This window comes from Corvus moneduloides, chromosome 6 (assembly GCF_009650955.1).
Source record: "Corvus moneduloides isolate bCorMon1 chromosome 6, bCorMon1.pri, whole genome shotgun sequence".
In the NCBI taxonomy this organism is placed as follows: domain Eukaryota; kingdom Metazoa; phylum Chordata; class Aves; order Passeriformes; family Corvidae; genus Corvus; species Corvus moneduloides.
The window spans coordinates 37,171,926-37,187,307 of NC_045481.1; the positions used below are offsets into that span (position 1 = coordinate 37,171,926).

The window sequence follows — 15,382 nt, forward strand, 5'->3', positions numbered from 1 at the left end:
GTGCATTTGTAAGGTCTTTGGAGCAGACACTGCTCTGGGTTTCTCTGATCTTGCCATGCTGCAAGTCCTAACTGGAAGTGCAGAGGACCTTTTGAAAGCTTGGTCCTTGGGCTTGCCTGCCTGACCTGGGGAGGAAAACACAGGAGAAAAAGTTGTCTGCCTTGCCCTGCTCAGACAGGTGAAAAAATGCATCTGCTGAAAGTGCCTTCCATCCCTCAGGGACCAGAGCAATGAGCTGGAAATAAATATCCATACCCAATAAACACCTGTTGTGATCAAAACACATCAGGAGGATGAGGTTGTTTTTCACCAATATGTTCAGAAGTCCTGAATCTATGCAGCTTTTCTGATCTGAGGGAAAAATATGGATGGAAACCATGGTTTTGAGGCAGACTCCTCTCCTTTTTCCCATTGGAGGACTTCATGCTAGCACAGATTTGTACCTAGTGATAGACTGTGGACTCTGTTTCTGGCCCAGTGAATACTGGAAGTTCACGAATGCAAGGTTTAACTTATTCTCCCACCTATTCTTTTCTCTGAGATGGAGCTTGTCCATGTCCTTTCCAAAGTCTTGCTAGCTCAGCAACCCATATCCCACTTCAGTCTGGAGCTCTGAAGAATTCATTGTAGTGAAAGTAGCTTGTGAATGGTATGTACCTGGCACCAGGTGCTGTATTTCAGAGATACTGTAAGATTTCTGTGTTCACCATTTTTAACTTTTGTAAACAAGGAACTGCTGAAACATGCTGCTCATGCTTAGTGATTTTCTTTTCAGATAATTCTTTGAGTTTTTCTCAAAATGCATTCATTTTGTGTCTAGTCTGAAAGTAAGAAATTAACAATGTAAGTATAACTGGTAAGCTCAGGGCTTTGCAATTTTTGCCTACAGTGGAGAGTAATTGCCATTTTTCTTTATTTTGTATTACCATGTCCTAGCTCTTGTCTTCTAAAATTCGCACCTCTAACTGTTGATACGTTTTTGTTAAATGTTTATACAATGTTTTTGCCAATGACCTTCAACCATTCCACATAACCTTCACAGGGAAACTGGGATGGCTGGGCTGGTTTGCACTCAGTGATCTGCTGGTCAGGGCAGTGGGGGACCAAAACCTGAGAGCACACCATGGTGTGCACTGCCCCTGAGGGTAGGTGCTGTGCTCTGGCACTAAGGGTGCTGGGAGTCATTTCCATATGTGAATCCCACAGTTTTGTTTCATCAGTAAATGGAGCTAAATGCTTTATCAGCCCAATATACAAACAACCCCCTACAATACAGCTGTGAAGAAGAAGTTTCATGTTCATGCAAGAGTCTTCCTTAGTAGCAATAAAAAAAAAATGGAAATATTGGAATTAAATGATAAAAATACGCTAGTTAGATCTAGCATTGCCAACACAGTGATTTCTAAGGCCCATTTTCAGTTTGATGTTCAAAATATTAAGGATATTCTGTCACTTGAAACCTTTTATCTATGTTTGTATGAAATGGAAAGAGACTGAAAGTCTTTTGTTCCATGTGTTGATCTCAAAAAGCCTTTGAAGCTCTTATGTTAACTATTTGAGGTTCAGAAACAGAAGGGAAATTTCAAGATAATATAAACAGCTCCAAGGAGAAAATGTCTTTAACTCATGACTAAACAAGCAAACATATATTTTCTGTTTCAAAAAGATGGCTGAACTTCTTCATGCCAGGAAAAATAAATCCATCTGATTTTGCTTTAAGCTGTCCTCTTTTTCAAATGCAGCGAGGGGCTCCAGTTCCTTTGGATGATGTAATTCGACTGTTCTGCTTGAGTTCTGCTCCCTGTTGATGTCATGTCGCTGCTAGCCAACTATTCAAAGAGAAAAGCAACTTCTAGTTTAGACTAGAGCATGAGGAGGCTGAGGTTTATAACAACCCAGCATCCTGGGATGCTGGGTTAGATCCTCCCAGGCAGAGCTCAGCTTTAAGAGGAGCTGGGGCTCCATCCACCGTGGACCCCCCTGCCTGCAGGTGGGTGGCACCCCGGGGTGGCTGGTGACAGCAGTGCTCACACAGCAGGTATGTAGGGGGCAGGGAAAGGGGGTGCCTGGGGGTGGTGTGCTGAAGTCCTTCGGGGAAAGAAGCTGAGAGATGTATGTGGCTATTTTGGGACAAAGTTCAGCTGAGAAGCCTGTGAAAGCAGGGGATCTGTGCAGACTGAGCTGGAGATTGCCATGCCTCTCCTCAGCTGCTTTTGACTAACTCCTCCCAACTTTTCTTCAGCTCTAGTATTCCATTCCCAAATGAGTGAACAGCTTCTTGAATAACTTACTGTCTGCTCCTCTCCTTGTTCTTGATATCCAAAGTATATTGCCTCTGTGCCGCAATGATGTCTGAGATTACATGTGAGTACGTGGTTGGAAATGTGGTTAGATGTGGTTAGGAAACATTCTGGGATCATGGTTCGGCTCACCTGTGTCCACACTACGTTGATGAGACTGAACATCAGCTGTTTGCTGGAGCTGGGGAGGGAGGCAGAGGGAAGGGCCACCTGTGGGGCCCAGATTGCTGGCCCCAGGCAGGGGGATAATTTCTGTACTTACTTGGCACATTGTGGGCTACAAGACTGTAGCCCTGGGAGGGGGCTGCCTTTATACCCCATAGAGTCAATGTCCAAATGTTTTGAGACTCTTACATGTGGAAGTAACATGGCTGGAGACACAGCGGGGGATAAAGGGCTGAGCTGTCACGCACGTGTTTACACGTGACATGCTTATTCTCTTTGAGATTTGGGGAACCCTCTCCTTAGCAGGGATCAGACAGGATTTTCATGTACCTTCAGAAAGGTGGGTATGCAAAGCATACATAATGGAGGGCAATGGGCTGTGTCTAGCCTTTCACCTGAGCCGTGTGAATAGACTCGGTCCCCTGCAGCAGCAGGCATGAGTATGGTCACATGGCTTTGAAATCGGAGCTGGCTTTGCTCGGTGGCAGCGCAGAGCACGGCTGTAGCAGCTTGGTACAATGAAGGGCTCATGGAGCTACAGGACTGTCAGCTACAAATGGCCTTAGTGGGGGTGCTTTGGCCCAGGAAGGCGTCTGCACCTTGCTGTGTACGTATATTCGTCTGTGGCAGATCCTCCATCCGCGTGGGCAAGGGCAACGATGAGGGGAAGACAGTGCTGCTGCCTGGAAAAGCTGCCCTGGGAAAGCTCATGGTGATCCACCCTCACTTGAGGTCAGGGGTGGGAGTAGGAGCAGCAAACTCAGCATCTGCAACCCTGTGACTGTCACTTTTATGCTTTTTATGGCAGGGGAGTCAAACATTTCTTCCCATCTTGGAGAGGAGCTGGGAATTCACATGCGTGTTATGAGAGGAGGACAATGATGATATTAAAAAAAAAATTCAAATAGATAGAAATAAGCATCATGTCCCTCTTTGATTTACATGGTGTTGCCAGGAGTGGAGGAGCAGTGGGGGGAGGGCTGGGAACTGTGGAGTTTTGGGGCTGCAAGACAGGCTGCTTGTTCATGAGGTCTGTTTGATCTCCATAGTCTCTGTTTTCCTCTTAAGCAGAACAAGATTGTGGGCAGATAAGAAGGGGTGTTAAAAAAAAATCCTAACACATCTGACTGACAGCTATTTTGCAGAGGGAGATCCTGCATCAGGATCCTTCCTGTTAAGAAACAAAGAAACACATCTTCCATCATGGAAAACCACTTCAGGCAAACAAGACAAGGGAAGGGTACTCTTCAGGCCCTTCTCCTTCCTGAGGTCTGTGGCAAGGCTTCCCTTCTCTGCAAAGGCAGCAAGAGAGGACCCATAATTAGCCTAGAGGGGTGATTTTTTCCTGATCCCTCCAGGAAACTGCACATAAATATTGTTATGCCCTTCCTCTTACTTTGTTAGGATATAAATAACTGAGGAAATGGCTTTATTTATCACTGTCACATAAGTGTCCACCATTTAACTTTGAACCCTAGATAGGTATTCAGGAGTTAGTGAAATTTTATACCATATCTTTGATTGCCTTGTATCATCATAAAAAACAAAGTGACTTGTGCATTTAACCATATAGATAATAATTAACTTGCAGTAGGGAGAAATGCCTACATTCAGGACCCACTGGTCCTCTGCCTTCTATTTGAAAGGAGCAACAATGTTTTCTCAACACACATAACCTAGCCAACCTGTCCCAGATTCAAATCAACAGCTTACAATCCTACCTTTTTAAGAATATGGGTAAAACTGAAAGTTAACAGTGGGTATTTTCTACCTTGACTTCAGCAAGGCTTTTGACACTGTCTCTCATGAAATCCTCATAGACAAACTCCAGAAGTGTGGGTTGGATGAATGGACATTGAGATGGATTGAAAACCAACTGAGTGGAGGATTCCAGACAGTTGTGATCAGTGACACAGGGTCTAGTTGGAGGCTTGTCATTACTGGTGTCTCCCAGTGTTCACTGCACCCAGTGTTGTTTAACTTGTTAATCAGTGACTTGGATGAAGGGGCAGAGGCCTCCTCAGAAAGTTCACCGATGATAGAGAACTGTGAGAAGTTGTCAATACCTCAGAGGGCTGTGTTGCCCTTCAGAAGGACCTCAACAAGTTGGAGAGATGGGCAGGGAAGAACTGTCTGAAATCCAACAAAGGCAAATGCAGGGTCCTGCACCTGGGGAAGAACAACCCCAGGCACCAGCACAGGCTGAGGGCTGACCTGCTGGAGAGCAGCTCTACTGGGAGGGACTTGCAGGTCCTGGTGGACAACAAGCTGTCCCTGAGCCAGCAGTGTCCATGTGGCCAAGAAGGCCAGTGGTGTCCTGGGGTGCATTAGGAAGAGCATTGCCAGCAGGTCCAGGGAGGTGATTCTGCTCTACTCAGCCCTGGTGAGGAGGCCACATCTGGAGTGCTGTGTCCCATTCTGGGCTCCTCAGTACAAGAGAGACATGGAGCTCCTGGAGTGGCTCCAGTGGAGTGCAGTGAGGATGAATGGCCAACTGGAGCATCTCTTTTGTGAGGAAGGACTGAGGGAGCTGGGCCTGTTCAGCCTCAAGAAGAGACAACTGAGAGGGGACTCATCGATGTCTATGAGTATCTGAAGGGAGGGTGTCAGAGGACGGAGCCAGGCTCTGCTCAGTTGTGCCAAGCAACAGGACAAGAGGCAACGGGCAGAAACGGATGCGCAGGAAGTTCCACCTGAACATGAGGAGAAATTTCTTTACTGTGTGGGTGCGCGTGCACTGAAACAGTTCCCCAGAGAGGTTGTGGAGTCTCCTGCACTGGAGATCATCTGGATGCAATCATCTGCCCTGTGCTCTGGGTTGATCTGCTTGAGCAGAGAGGTTGGGCCATTGGACCAGATGATCTACTGTGGTCCCTTCTTACCTGACAGATTCTGTGAAAAACAAGGCAGAAAAGAGCAGAATTACAAGAAGGAAATGAGTTTACAGAAGAGACAGTTGCTGAATTTGTATCTCTATTTTCCGGTTGTCTTATTTGCATTTAATGATGTTTAAGAATTGCGTTGTATTAGTTACATTGTATTTAGATTACAGACGTTGTGATACAATATATTGCATTGTTTTAGTTGGCTAGTCCAGGTCATGAACCAAGGAATTTGGAGGGAATATTTTGAGAAATACCTATAATATAAATATATATTTTTTAGCAGTTTTGTGTGACATTATATATGACATTTCTCTAGGATGCATATGAAGACGCAGATTTTACTGATCAAAGTTTTATCTGTCCTGAGTTTGCAGGGATTCTTAATTTCTTCTTGTGCTTCCTCCTGTCCCTTTTGGGTGCTAGTTAAACTACACTTGCTAAAAGGGAAAAGACTACTATTCCCTTACCTCATCTCTGAGCTTGACATCTTTACTTAAAGCCCCTGATTTCAGATGCCTGCCCATTTTCTAGTACTGATTCCCAGCAGCAACTCTGATTTCTGGCAATGATGCCAGGTAAATGTGTCCTGTGCATGTGTGACCTTGTAAAGGCCAGAAAGGCCTCACTGCTATCTATATAAGTCACCAGAATTATTTCCCCTTTTGTTACTAAAGAAAAGCCCATGAATGATAAACTTTGGAATCAGCTGGCACTGCCAGCTTGACTCCAGTTTGCCCTGCCAGCAGCAGGTATCTGTGCACAAAAGCTTCCTCAAAGCAGTGCTGAGCAAATTCCTAATACTTCACTGTTTCACCTTCTCATTGCTGTATCCCAGTTTAATCACTTGGCTATCACTCTGATCTTTGTACTCTCTACTGTGCTTTCATTTTCAGACTTCATTGTCAGGTTCAATTTTCCAGGGAAGAATTCCTTTAGAAGAGCAGAACCTCCAGTGAAGTTGTGCAAGATGTTCTTTACCAAAGCATCAGAGCTATGCATGACTTTTCAACTGGTTTATAGCAATTTTGGTGAGGTTCATATATTAATTTTGAACGTAAGAATTGAACAAGGCCTGTGACGACCTTTACTCATTGTGTTCTGATGGGTTAGTTTCTCTCAGATCAGGTGAAAGGTTCATAGGTACATCATAAATACTTGGTCTCTGTTCCTGAAATCAAAGGTCGCTTTGCATTAAAGCAGTGAGGTGAATGTAGGAGTGGATCTAGTGGAAGTCATTCTTCAGAAAAACCAGCTACTGAGTGTTAGAAAGGACTTCCTCCAGAACTGGGTAAGTCCCTTTTTTTCCACTTTCTTTGATCTTTTCTTTCCTTGTGATGAAACAATTATGACTAGTTTTGGCTCTTAGCACTGTTTATGCATCCTGCAAATGCAAATAATCTATTACAGATCTGTCTTTAGGTAGTTGTCTACCCATAAAGGGAGAATTTCTAACTTGATGAAAGAGGTGAGCTGTTATATGAGGCCATAGCTCAACAAATAAGCTTCCTTTGTACCTGAATGAAACCAGTTCCATCATTATTCAGGGTGACTGCAGCGTTTGGATAACAATCCTTAAAAAAAAGCCTGCAGATGTTCTGATAAGCATTTGGTAAGCTCCGAAATGGCATTATGATATGGGTTACCTATATGGGTTATTACATGGGAGTGAGTTAATATCACGTCTCCACCAGGGAAAGGCAATTCTTTGAATATCTGCTCTTCAAATGGAGAAAGTAGGCAGTGCTGAACTAGCCCACAACATAAGAAAATATCGTGAGGACGTTCTCCATAACTGTGTCAAACTTTGCTAAATTGTTCCTTCCATTAGGCTTTCATCTACTGTCATGATCTACATGACCTACATCTTCCCTGTGTTGTTGCTGAACTGTCAGGCTTCAATGCTGTCCCTGTTCCGAGGAATTCAAGCACTGAGGGTTAAGAAACATCTGCCCCAGAAAGAAATAATAAAAATGCAGTAACAAATCATTGCTTCTGCACTTTCCATGCCTTTTAACATTGTAAAATGGCAATTTTTTTATACTAAATCAGGGCATGGAAAATTATCAGGCAAGGGATTTCCCATTTGCAGTGGCTGCTGTTGCTGGTTCCTTATTGCTGTCTTCTCATGCTAGGACAGACAAAGTCTTCTTTCCCAGTATTTTATGTTTTATGAATTAAATGAGTACAAAGCCCATAATTGTTCAGAACTTCACCTTTGCAAAAGAAACATGGAATTTTGGGAACTAGGTCACCCTGCTCCATGTCTCAGAGTTTCTCAGATGTTTCAATTTTTCAGTCTCTTCTCTCTTTTTAGTGGGTTGACAGCAATAGACATGTCTCTCCTCTCCCATCGCTACAACAATTTTCTTGGTTTCCCAGCCAGGCTGATACCCAGGTAATACTTATAATTATGGCAGTAGTTCAAGCAGATGATGTTTGGTCACTAAAGGTGTCTGTAGCCACAGATCTTACACTGATTTTTCTCTTTTTTTTTTAAGTGATCCTCTTGCCTTCATAAAAGCAAGGTCACTGCTGTTAGAAATTTACAGTGTAAGCCAAGTGTCTTCAAATGAACTCATCAGTTGAGCTGAAATCTATTTTATTGTGTCACAGACTCTAAAGGGAAGACTCCTCCCTTCTATTCTTTCTGAATATTCAGCTTGGGTGCTATGAGGAATTACAAGCCTGGCTTTTCACTGGTATGGATGAGGTAGACAAGAGTGGGGAAGAGGAATAATGCTTCCTGACACCCAGGCTGGGACCTTGTTCATGTGATTATGGACCTGTGTAACCATCCTTACTGTGATAGATGTGCAAAAACTGAACCTATGTGAGGAAAGAAACAACTTGGTTCCATTTCCTTTCTAAACAGTTCTTTGATTTTTGTTGGGAATACAGTGGTCTGAAAGCCAACAACAGCCTCTCGACCAGTCTTCAGAGAATATAACACATTTTCTTTTTGGAAGCTATTTGCCAATTCCTCCTTCTGGCTGTGTCTAAGACCAGTTCTCTGTGATGTGCTTTCAGCACACACATAGAAGTTATTGATGGCTTTCAGGTAGTGGTGGTCCTCATGAGATCAAGGAGTCTGGGTGGACACCAAGAACAAGAAAGTAAATCTGCATAGATACATGTCACATTTTCATCCTGAAGCTAGAGATTTGTCTTAAAAGGGTCAGCTAAAGTAGGTAAAAAATAAAGTTGGTGAAATTAAAGTGCAAAGTGCAAGCAAAAGGAAATTCAGGTATTACACTGGGTGTGGTATTGAATCTTGTACCTGTTGGTGCTGGGTTTCCTATATGCACTGGGCATGTGATTTTTTGTAGGTGGCCTGGCAGATCTCTTCAGCTCTCAGCAGCCTACTGAGGTTTCTGACTTCCTAGGTGACCATGGATACTGAATATGAAAAAGACCATATCAAAAAGCTGCAGGAGCAGCGTATGTCCATGCAAAAGAAAACCTTCACCAACTGGATGAACAACGTCTTCTCCAGGAATAATGTAGGTAGCTCCTTCAATTTGGAGATTTTTTTTCTGGGGTTTATTTTATTTTATTTCACCCACTGTATCCTTTTTTACATTATTTTTAACGTATTTTTTCTGAATGTTGTCACATGCAAACAAGGAAGACTTTGACTAACCAGAGTGCTCCAGCCTCTATCTTCTACCTCACATCTGTCTCCTTTGTCCATGTTACCAGTCTTCACTGAAATCAAGGTTTACTTTGTAGATCCATCGTATTGTAATGTCCATTGTACATTGGAGATCCTCTCAGAGGAAAATCCTTATTTGCTTCTTTTTCCTGCAAGTAAATTTTCTGCGGATGTCAGGATTTCCCCAAGCGACGCTCAGTTCTTAATTGCCTGGCCAAAAACTCAGACTTTGTGCTTTGCCTGATCAGTTCATTTTGAGTTGCTGCTCACAGGCTCTGAAGAAGTAGCCTTAATTTTAGCAGTTTCAGGCATACTGCCATGCAAGTACAGACTAGTTTGTTTTCAGTGCCTCTCAGACTTCAGAGTTAGCGTGCAGTCGATCTGTGTGTGCAAGGTAACACCAGCATACTCCAGTCTCCAGATTTACTGAAGATAAAGTTTCAGGCACAAATGATGTAGCTGTAGCAGAAGAGAATGACATCATCCAAAGCCAATTCCGCTTTCTAGAGTCTGTAGTTGATGGTAATGAAAATGGACGTTGAGGCCACCAAGCAGGACCCGGTCATTGGGTCCATTGTAGCTCATCACCGTGTTTCAGTGCCAGATGGCTTTTTTCAGTGTAACATTTTAAGTTTGTGATTCATACAAAGGCAGCTGCAGAGCACAACAAACTTTCAAATTTTTTTTTCTTAGCAGGAGAGAACAAATGCAAAATACGTTCGCATTTTGCCATCTGCAGAAGGTTCAGTTTCTATGGTGTAGGAAATTAGTTCTGTTTAGCTATAGACATATACTTTCTCATTTTAAAAATGCCTTCAAGTTCAAAGATAAAAATGTCAGTCTTAAGTTCCTGCAATGTACTTGCTCATGAATCATAAAAGCCTTGGGAGCAAAGCCTGTGAGAGCTTTCCGAACCATATACGGTAGAGGCAGCAGAGCCGGACATCTTATCTAGGTCTGCCTGGCAGTGTAGTCCCAGCTTTCCAAGGCATGCTTTAAGGTGATTGGATCATGCTACAGGGCACTGCAGTGCCCTCAAGTGTACTCTTGACCACTTCAAGTCTAGTACTAAGGATGCTATTGGATTGAATTTGTTAAACTATTTGTGAGTGATGTCTTTATGAGACGAATGAGGCAACAAAGCTATTAAAACAACAGCTGGGTGAGACATAAAGCAGATAAATGAAGTCTGCCTTTTTACGAATTCAAATTGAACTATTCTTCATTTATAGAAGTGTCACAGAATATAACAGCTTTTTTTTTTTTTATTTTAGTACACTATAGGCAGAATTTTAAGTTTTGTTTAATATGCAAAAAGAAATAAAGTTGGCAACTAAACAGGGAGGTTTTTTTGTGGAGGTAAACAGTAGAGCACGTTGTAAATCCTTGTTCCATGCACAATACAGACTTAAAAATTCTCTAAGTTGCTTCTACACTTTTAGTGTTTTTTCCTTTCTTTGGAGAAAAGATCTCTTAAGCTAATTAGTAATTGATCAGAAATTAGAAGGTGCATGCCTGTTGCCTGTCCTTTTTCCTCTTAATATTCCCTGAATTAAAAATATACTGGCTTAGCTTTCTTCTTTCTCGCTCTCTCTCTTTCTCTCTCTCTCTTTCTTTTTCTCTCTTTATTTCTTTCTTTCTTTTTTTGAAGGAAAAAAGATTATTTACTGTAATTTCAAAATCACAGTAAATTATTCTTAGGTGTGTGGTATGGTTTTAATGTCAGTTCTAGACGGTAAGTGGCATAAGGCCAAAAGGAAACACCCAAGGCAAGTTCTTGTTAGGTCAGAGTACAGACTGTGTCATGTTGTATCACCTAAGCACTGGGTGACCTCATTACTGGCAGCAATAAAACATATTTTGTAAATGATCTTAACCTTTCACTTAGTGTGAGACTCTGGCTGAAAATATGGAGACTTTGGGTGGTAGTGCAGGCCTAAGCAGGATATGACAAACTTTGTTGAGACTATGGAGTAAAAGATGAGTCATTGAATGGGATTATCAGCTCAACTTTGAAATGAAATGCATTGCTCAGAATAAAATTATTCTGATAAAATAAAAGGTTCACTTGAATTGAAATAAAAAATGTGAGCATTTCCAAAAGGTTTGATTTTGAAAATGCTCAATTTTTTTTATTTTTCAAAATCTCCTGCTTTTTTCTTTTTGTACTCCATTGTGGGTTTGCATTTTTGCTTTGTTGTTTTTTTTAACTTCAGACTACTTTCATAAATAATGTCAGTCCTCCTGCAAATCCATTTGTTCTGAATTAAGACTTACTACTATGTGTAAATATGCATTGTCATAGAGAAGACTCGGTGAAACATCAAGAAGGCGTTGTTTGTTTCGTTTTAAAAGTAGAGGGTTCTCTGTGCCAAATGTTAAGCTGGAGTCTGTATTGTCTGGCTGGTCTTTACAGGTAAAGATTGAGATAGAAGACATCTACACAGACTTGAAGGATGGCATCTCTCTCATGAAACTCCTGGAGCTGCTCTCTGGAGAAGCTTTGCCCAAACCAAGCCGGGGAAAGATGAGAGTGCATTTTCTAGAGAACAACAGCAAAGCCATCACATTTCTGAAATCCAAGGTATGTTAATACTGATATTAGAGATCACAACTGCTTATGTATGGTACTAATTAATATAGCATCATACTCATTGTAGTTTCTCCGTCTAGTACACAATAACATATCCTCTGAAAGCAGGCCAGGGATTTTATTTAAAGAAAAAAAATTAATCAATTTTTAATTTCTTTGTTATTTGAGTAATATGTTTTAGAAACAGCTAATGTTCCTGTCCTTTGGAGGAAAGGAGCACTGAAATATGTTTCTTTACTCTCCCTAACCACCAGTTTTCAGAATATATATAGGAACTTTAAATCTTTGAGGCCACTATCCCTTTGCCAGGCATTTGCTGAAACTCATCATGAGCAGATATAGGAGCTTGCAGGTCTGTGGACCTATGAAAAGGTGTAAACATAAAACCTTTTTGCTTAAGAAAACAGCCTTAACACCCTCTCCAGCAACAGTTTGTTACACTGAGAGCTGGACACGAGTGCTTTTATGCTGAACAGATACTGGTTTATTAGCAGGTACAAGTAAAAGTTATTGGTCCTGAGAATATTGTAGATGGCGACAGAACCTTAATCCTGGGCCTTATCTGGATCATCATACTTCGATTTCAGATTTCATCTATCAAACTTGATAAGGTAAAACTGTATCTTTGTCTTTTTGCTTGTGCAATTGAATCCACTTTTTTTTCTCGAAGAGACAAAACAGTGACTTGGAGATAGAAAGTACATTCATGTTCTTCACCCTCTCCTACAAATTTTTTACAGACTTTTGACTTCATGTTGAATTTCTCTGTCAACAGTTCTCTCTAGATTTGAGTCCCATGATGCTCCTTTGCTCTTTCTCTGAAGAAGCATCTGCTTTTTTAAATTATTAACATGTACTCTAAGAACATGAAAAACAAGATTCTATAAAGGTATTATGAAATCAAAGTCAATAACTTCTAATAGCACACCTGAATACATCATATTCAGGATCTGTGAACTGGACAAAAGTAAGACAAAGTGATCTTTGGGAACATAAGCTTAAACTCACTGATACTACTTGACACTGATTTTTCTTTTCCCTGCTCTCTCTACAGGAAGAATTTGGAGGCAGAGCTGATGTTCTATTTGCCAATGAAGCCTTATTACTCTGGTGTCAGCATAAAACTGCAAGCTATTCCAATGTGAGTGTGAAGGACTTCTCCAAAAGTTGGAGTGATGGGCTGGCCTTCAATGCACTCATACATGCTCACAGGTAAGATCTGATGGATCAGTTCAGGCAGAGTTGCTCACTGCTGTTTCTAGCTCTGAAACCAGTTGTTCCAAGGTCTGAATTACAGTTTTTGTCAAGAAAATGTCAGATTCTCTCTGCCCTTTCTCACTGAAGACTCTTCTTTCTTAAGTGGATATTCTCTCCTTCTTGGAAGGAAGAACCAAAAGCTCCTGCTTGGTAGCTCCTTTAGTTGGATAAAGAATTGAATTGCCAGGGGAATATCACATATCTGAACAAAGCTGCCCATTTGGTCTTAGCCCCTCAGTCATGTTCCCATTGCTCTTATTCTAAAATCGTTCTTTTAGGCGCTGGTTTTATTGTATGAGCTTTGTGAGCATGTATATCTTCCTGTTCAATTGTAATAGAGTAAGCAACTTCTCAGTCTTTCTCCCTTCTCTTTTCCCTTGAAAAAGTGTGACAAAAGCAGCCAAAAGCAGGAGACAGAAATGACCTATGGTAACCTCAAACACTTCTTTGTCCTCAACAGTTCTGCTACATCTTATACAGGATACCATAGTGGGATTTTGTAACTTCCCAAGCTGGGAGTCACCTCACTTTTCTGGAGGTGCCTCTCTAGTGGGCTTTGGCTTTCACCCATCAGGGAAGAGGAGAAATAAGAGAAAGGCAGAGATTTGCTGGGAATAGTAATTCAATTGCATAAAGGACAATTTTCTTCCTGCTATGTAGGCAAGGGGCAATGCTCTTGAATGAAGTTCAGGGTCAAAGTAATTTCAGCATTAATGTCACATTAACAGTTACATGACTATTAACTTAGTCTCATAAACAGTTTATGATTTATGATCTGAAAGAACTTACTGCAAATATAAATCTTTCTTCATCTCCATGCCCGGTTTTTCTCCCTGCCCAGGCCTGATCTTATCCACTATAGCTCATTGCGGCAGGACCAGCCTATTAAAAACTTGAACAATGCTTTTGATGTTGCTGAGAAAGAGTTTGGAATCAGCAAACTGCTTGATGCTGAGGATGTGGCAGTGCCCTATCCAGATGAGAGATCCATCATGACTTATGTGTCACTCTATTACCACTACTTCTCCAGACTGAAACAAGGCCAGACAATACAAAAGAGACTTACCAAAGTAAGTGTGTGGCTATCTTTGGAAGGTGGAAGTTAAAAACTTAATTTGGAAGTGGGGGCAGTTTTGTGCAAGCTCAGCTTCAGGATCACTTGAACGAATCAAAAGGCACAGCCATCTGAAAGACCTTGTACCTTGAGACTTGTACCTGGAGCCTGTACTCTCTGATCTCCAAGAAGGTTGCAATTATCTCACTGAAAATCAATCCCTTTTTCACCTCAGTTTCTGTTTGAGAGCTGATGGGACTCCAAGGAAGCTTGAGGCATACAGATCTCAATAATATTGGGAGAAGATTAAGACTAGGCAAAAGCAGACCTAGTCAACAATTTTCTCATTTAATAGGAAAGATGATCCCTTATTCTGTGGAACTATGGATTTTGATTTCCTAAGAAAATCCTCATCCTTTCTAACTCCTTAGGTAGAAAATGAAAAACAAAAAAAAGCAACAAACAAACAAGCTAAACAAAACCAAACCAACTCAATACCACCACCAATAACAACAACAAAGAAACCTGAGAGAATGCTAGCTAAATTGGCTAAATTTTTAAAACATTTTTATAAAATGTTTATTAAATTCAGCTAAGCTAAATTTTTTTCTGTTTCCATATACACTTCACCTCACTTAAAATTGTGAGTTATATTAAAAATTACTTGCATCCTGCTGATGGAAAACTAAAGGAATTTTGTAGTTGTTCCACTGATGATGACTTCCCTTGAGAAAATTTCTATCTTCAGAGAAATCTGTTCTTGTTTTGAGAAAAACACAAAAGAAGTAGCCTGCAAAAACCTGCACGTCCAGGATGGGTCCCACATGAACATCTGGACCCGGAGATCTGCCTGTGCAGTTGAGAGGGGGAATACATTGCTTAATGGGAGGCACAAAAATCCAGATGATGCTTCCCTGGTGGTGACAAGGTGAAAAGGTTTTGCAAAGCAGGGTTCAGTGAGCTAAAAATGTGGTCTGGGGCAAGGATTAGATGATCCTGTAACATTGCCCCTCATAGCACCAATGATGGTGTTGAGGGAGTGTCTGGAGGATGCTCTTTGTCAGAAGACTCAATGCAAGGAGCAGGGAGTTGGACTCGATGGTTGTTATGGGACCATCCAACTCGAGATACTCTAGGATTCTATGTATTAGAACAGCATGTTCTCCAAAGAGATGCATTAGATGAGAGCAGGACTTGGGATTCAGTCAAAGTTTGGGCATCAGTGAGGAGAGTGGGCAGTAGGACTTCACTGCCCTACACGAGTCACTGTATTTTGGCCAGGAGACATTATTTATCTTTTGATAAACATGAAATGGTTTTTGAGCCCACAAGCATATATTAGAGGAACTATAAGGAGCAATTAGGCCATAACTTTTGTATTTTATGAATAAACAGTTTGTTTACTCTGTCATTTTTCGATTCTCTTTGTGCTCCACTGTTTTTTTCCATTTTCTCATAGTTATATTTATTCTTTCT

At 41.4% G+C, this 15,382-nt stretch overlaps 1 protein-coding gene across 1 annotated transcript in view; it reads left to right on the forward strand.

Annotated features, from left to right (window-relative positions):
- Nucleotides 1-8,739: 8,739 nt before the first annotated feature.
- The window catches only part of SPTBN5 (spectrin beta, non-erythrocytic 5), a 91,168-nt gene continuing 84,525 nt past the window's right edge, over nt 8,740-15,382 (forward strand). Inside the window, exons 1-5 of the mRNA XM_032113171.1 lie at nt 8,740-8,850; nt 11,419-11,586; nt 12,090-12,206; nt 12,650-12,807; nt 13,694-13,922. Of these exons, the coding sequence (XP_031969062.1) occupies nt 8,740-8,850; nt 11,419-11,586; nt 12,090-12,206; nt 12,650-12,807; nt 13,694-13,922 (783 nt within the window). The remainder of the gene's footprint in view (nt 8,851-11,418; nt 11,587-12,089; nt 12,207-12,649; nt 12,808-13,693; nt 13,923-15,382) is intronic.